The 5,945-nt window shown below is 42.1% G+C and overlaps 1 protein-coding gene across 1 annotated transcript; it reads right to left on the bottom strand.

Annotated features, from left to right (window-relative positions):
• Positions 1 to 3,450: 3,450 nt before the first annotated feature.
• LOC107204199 (retrovirus-related Pol polyprotein from transposon opus) lies at positions 3,451 to 5,307 on the bottom strand. The gene is given in 1 exon segment (XM_015627012.2): positions 3,451 to 5,307. A coding segment is annotated over 1 exon segment (1,452 nt). The 3' UTR covers positions 3,451 to 3,855.
• Between the last annotated feature and the right edge of the window lie 638 nt (positions 5,308 to 5,945).

The following is a 5,945-nucleotide window of genomic DNA, read 5'->3' as shown; positions in this document are numbered from 1 at the left end:
TCTTGTTCTTGTGGATTAGGGTGTCAGGGTCTGGTTTTGTCAGACACCCCTTTTAGTTAAGCCTTTTTCTTTGCTTCAGTCCCCCCTTTTCTAGAAAATTAGTAAATTCTTTTACTTAGCAATACCAATGCCCTTTTATTTTTCAGTCTATTTTTACAGCTTGCTCTCCTCGGTATGTATCTCTCATTGCATTACCATATGCTGCTGCTAGGGAAGTCAGTACTGCTATCTGTTTTAACATCCTCCAGTTCTAAACAAGCATTGCAATCGATAGCACCAGACTTATACCTACTAATGCTAGTATTATAATGATAGGGTGGCAAAGTGTGTTCAAAATCTCAGTTGCAGTTGGTGACCATCCAAAGAGTGCGTCCCACTAGTGATGATTTGTGTCTTGGTTTACTCTTTGTAATACTTGGCTTATAGTTAGATCTTATCCACTGGTGCGATGTAACCGGTGCTGAATATGAAAATTCACACCCTACAATTTTAACAAAATTACAAATACAAAAGTTAGAATGGTTCTTAATAGGCAAATTTACATTGTTATCATCTATTTGTACAGAAACACACACAGTTCTTAGACATACACAACCTAGGCCAATATATACAAGCACACTCTTTTGACTAGTATCAGGATGAATCTCAAAGTGGCAGATGCTTTGCTCAGTGTCTAAAGGTATGTCTTGTGCATCAATTGTGTTAGCCTCACAGATAAACCCTTGTTGTTTCTGGGTAACACAAGATTCTAAATTCACAGTTTGCCACCCCCCATTCATCAACTGGGCCCATGCTCTATGTTCCGAGGGGTAGAGAACTGCCCCTTCATGATTCAGTCTTAATGCAATAATAGGGTGGATATTGTAAATTGTGGCATTACGTATAGTCAGCACAAAGGCAGTAGCTATTTTGGTTGTAGAGTCATAAGTAAAATTTACCAGAGTCCACCAAGACTGAAGTTTTCTTTCTAAATTATTTGCATTGTCCTAGACAATTTTCCTAATTTCAATTGGAAAAGCACTTTCACTTCCCTCTCTTATTACTGAAGCAATTATTGATTGCATCCATAATTGTGCCTGTATGGAGCTAAGGGCTAATGACACATTATTTTGGGCACTATTTAGTGCTTTTATTATTAGCTTGTGGTCTTGGTCTCCAGCCTCTTTCCACTTTGGTAATATTTTAGAAACTTCCCATTGGTTAGTTCTTAGTGCTAATAAAGAGGATTGTGGGGGCTGTTTTAGTTTTGTCAAATCACTTGTTGCAGCCGCTAATTTATTCATTAATATTTCTGAATCAATTCCATTTAATACTCTTAACTCTGTTCCTAATATTCCAGTTAAGTCTCTTCTCATTCTGCCCCTGAAGTGTATCTGCTTTTGTAACCATGTTGCCCAGCCCTCAGATGATGTCTTTAGGAAAGAGGAGCAGGCTGGCTGAATCTCGGAGATGTTAGTTTGCATTAGTAATTCAATATGCTTGAGAGACTACTCTGGATTAAATAACAGTTGTTGTTGTCCTGTATTCTTTATTATATATGGACTAACTTCATAAATTTTAGGTTCAATCTTAGGTTTAACTTTAGATGGTGTGGTCTGAACTTGGGTTACAGTTGGTTTGGTCGTTCCAATAGGCATGGCTTTCATTCTAAACTTGAATGTTGGCCTTTTATCCCCACGACCCCAGAGGCAGACCACATCTACTGTTTGTACTAATGTAAAATTATACCAACAATCCAATTTACTTAAACGGTCACAAACTTCCCAGTGCTTGCTCGTAGGAGAAGCTGAAACACTAATTTGAACTGCCTTTTCATAGTTAGTCCTATTAATCATCCGGCATCCTACCCTGATTACTTCTCCGATAGTCCCTTGAAGGGTCCATAGCCTTTGTTTTTGCCATTCTCGCTTTTTATATATCTGGTTTTTATTCATAACTACAGTTGATAGGTTTAAATCTCTTATATCAGAGTGTTTTCCTATGAATCCAGTGGATTGAATGAAAGCTTGGGACCAAGGCCATTCAGCATTTTTCTGGCTAGAGGTGCTTTCCAATTCTTGAATTACACTTGTGGTTACAAGTAAAACAAACAGACTGACTTTATTGACTAGGTTTTTGGAAGCTAAATCATGGAATGCTCCCAGCTGCAATGTACTCATTTTGCTCTAGTAAGTTTTAGTTTCAGTTCATTGTCACCCAGTGTTACTTTCCAAGGGGCTTCTGGAGCTTTCTTCACTCGAGAATGGTGAATCCAGACGCTCTGTTCCTTGATCTTAACTGCAGTGAAGGTGGTGAGGATCACCTGGAACGGTCCTTCCCACTGTGGTTCTAAAGTTTTTTCTGTAAGAGACTTAACATACACATAATCTACAGGCTGTATGTCATGCACTGGCCCATCCAGCCCTCTGCTCTGGGTTCCAGCCACATGTTTCTCAATTGCTTTGAGATGCTTGCCTAGGGCTATCATATAGGCAGTCAGGCTCTCCTCCCCCACTTGGGTAGACAATTCCTTTTGCACACCATATGGTTTCCCATAAAGCATTTCAAAGGGACTTAGTTTTTCTTTGGCTCTGGGCTTGGTTCAGATCTGCATCAATGTCAGTGGGAGAGATTGGGGCCAAGATAAATTAGCTTCTTGTCCCAGCCTCACAATTTGCTCTTTATTTAAATGATTCATTTTTTTCTACTTGGCCACTTGACTGGGGGCGATAAGGGGTATGGAGCTCCCAATCTATCTCCAGATGTCGACTGATTTGTTGTACTATTTTTGAGATAAAATGTGGCCCCCTATCTGAAGATATTGTGGCTGGAACCCCGAAGCATGGTATTACCTCTTGTAGCAATATCTTGGTTACCTCCCGGGCTTTGGCAGTCCTGCTTGGAAAAGCCTCTGGCCACCTTGAAAAGGTAATCAGTTAAAACTAGCAAATATCAATACCCCCCTTTTCTTGGGAGTTCTGAGAAGTCAATTTGCCATTGTTGTCCAGGCCCATGGCCTTTTTCAATTTGACTGAGTTTTGGTTTGGGGGTATTCTTAGGTTTAGTCTGGAGGCAAATGTCACACTGCCGAGTTACCTGAATGACAGTAGAGTATAAATTTCTGGCAGTAATCTTTTCAATTAGATAGCTATACAGGGGATTTATTCCCCAATGTGTTTTCTGGTGCTCTTCTCTTACTAGTGACCACAACAAATGAGAAGAGATGACTATTGTCCCTTCTGCGGTAATAGCCCATCTCTCTTGGTTATATTTTCCCCCTTGATCTTGAATTAGTTTTCTATCTTTTCTAGTATATACTGGCTTACTTTTGAGGGAGATCTGTCCATCAGGAATTAAGGCTCCCTCAATTGTTATCTCACCTTTTGCTGCTTCTTTTGCCTCTCTGTCCGCTAGTTTCTTTCTTCCAATTCTGAGCTCACCTTCTGGTGTGCCTTAATGTCCATAATTGCTACCTGCTCAGGTAGCTAGACTGCTTCCAGTAGCTGCAATATCTCTTGTGCATGTTTGATGTTTTTCCCTTGTGAGTTTAACAGTCCTCTTTCTTTCCAGATGGCCCCATGTGCATGTACAACCCCAAATGCATATCTCAAGTCTGTATAGATGTTTATTTTCCTTCCCTTTGCAATCTCTAGGGCACGGGTTAGAGCGATGATCTCTGCCTTTTGTGCAGAGGTATCTGTTGGCAAGGGTCCAGATTCAATTACCTCTTTGCAGGTGGTAACTGCATACCCGGCGTGTTGCTTTCTACTGATGATGTAGCTGCTCTCATCAGTGAACCAGGTTTCTGCATCATCCAGCGGGGTGTCTTTCAGGTCTGGGTGGCTGGAGTAGGAGGCTTCGATGGTCTCCAGGCAGTCATGGTGCACCGGCTCCCCTTGATTTCCTGAGAAAAGAAGCTGGGTTGATAATGTTAGTTACAACTATCTCTACATCATCTTGTTCTACCATGATGGCTTGGTATTTCAGGAACCTTTGTGGGGAAAGCCAGTGCCCGCCCTTTACTTCCAGGACTGCAGACACTGTGTGAGACACCAATACAGTCATTTTCTGGCCCAGGGTGAATTTACGTGCTTCTTGAATATTTAGCACCACTGCAACAACAGCTCTAAGGCATCCTGGCCATCCCTTGGCTGTTGCATCTTGTTGTTTGGAGAAGTAAGTAACTGCTCTTCGGTACGGACCTAAGTCCTGGGCCAGTATTCCCAGGGCAATTCCTTACTTCTCATGGGAAAACAGAAAGAACAGTTTACTTACATCCGGGAGTCCAAGCGCTGGGGCCGACATGAGGGCATTCTTCAGCTGGTGGAAGGCTTGAGTGGCCTCTTTTGTCCACTGGAGGTTTCTGTTCCCGCTTGTAATGAGTGCATACAGAGGTTTCACAAGCAACCCGTAGCTGTGTATCCATAGTCTGCACCATCCTGTCATTCCTAAGAATGTTCGCAGCTCCTTCACTGTTTGAGGTTTTGGGGTTTGGCATATCGTTTCTTTGCGATCTTGCCCTAGAGTCCGCTGTCCAGCACTGATCTCATAACCCAGATAAATTACTTTTGGCTTCACTACTTGGGCCTTTTTCTTTGATATTCTGTATCCCTGAAGTCCCAGAAAGTTTAGCAGGCTTACAGTTTAGGCTATGCATGCCTCTTTTGTCCGGGTGGCTATGAGGATGTCATCTACGTACTGCAATATCTTTCCTTCTTCTGGGGGAGCTTCCTAGGATTCCAGATCCTTGGCAAGTTGCTCTCCAAACAGAGTAGGAGAGTTTTTAAATCTTTGAGGCAACACAGTCCAGGTGAGCTGGGATTTGCGCCCACTTTTGGGGTTTTCCCATTCAAATGCAAAAATTTTCTGGCTGTCCTCATGGATAGGGAGGCAAAAGAAGGCATCTTTCAAGTCTAAAACAGTAAACCAAGTTAGCTCGGGTGTCAGGTATGTTAGCAGAGTGAATGAGTTTGCAACTACAGGATAGAGAACCTCAGTTATTTTGTTAACAGCCCTTAGATCTTGTACTATCTGGTATGACCCATCAGGTTTCCGGACTGGCAAAATGGGAGTATTGAACTCAGATGGGTACTCTTTTAACAAGCCTAACTGCAAAAGGTCTTCAATTATGGGACTAATTCCTTCCCTATCTTCCCTCTTCAGGGGATACTGTTTAATTCTAACTGGTTGTCTTCCTTCCTTGAGTTTGATTAATATTGGGAGTGCATTTTTCGCTCTCCCTGGTACATTGGAGGCCCACACTCCAGGAAATACTTGATTTATTATTTCTTCACTAATTTCTCCCTCTGTGTGGACGGCTGTCAACATTAACAGCCTCTATGTACTGTTCATCATTTACCTCCAGAATAACTTCTCCATTTTTAAATTTAATAGTTACTTGTAATCGTTCTAATAAGTCTGTACCCAACAGATGTCTCGGGGATCTAGGCAGATATAAGAATTTATGAATACCCCATTGCTTTCCAAGCTCATATTTTAATGGCTTGCAAAAATACGCTTTTTCAGGTTGACCAGTTGCTCCTATTACTCTAACATAATCCTTCCCCACGGGTGCCAAAGTCTTATTCAAGGCTGAATATGTTGCCCCCGTGTCAACCAGAAATTCCACCTCTTTCCCCCTTTCCCCCAGTTTCAATTTTATAACCAGTGGATCTTCTAGGGTGAGATCTACCGGTCCTCTTCAATCTTCATATGCAATCATTTTCCCTTTTTCCCAGTCTCCCTTTTCCTGGAAGCCACCCTGTCTCTGCTCTGGGCACTGATTTTTCCAGTGACCATATTTACAGATGGCACACTGGTCTCTGCCCAGTCGGGACGGGCCTTGTCTATATGATCCCTGTCCACATTTTTCTCTCTCTCCCTCACTTACAACAGCTGCATACTTCCTCATTCCTTGTTTATATCCTTCCTATCCTGTTTCTACCTAAACTTTTCCTCACACACAA

Source organism: Parus major, chromosome 1A, assembly GCF_001522545.3.
Source record: "Parus major isolate Abel chromosome 1A, Parus_major1.1, whole genome shotgun sequence".
NCBI classification, from domain to species: Eukaryota; Metazoa; Chordata; class Aves; order Passeriformes; family Paridae; genus Parus; species Parus major.
Note: the sequence above shows the minus strand (reverse complement) of the source record. Positions and strands in the feature narration are given on the sequence as shown.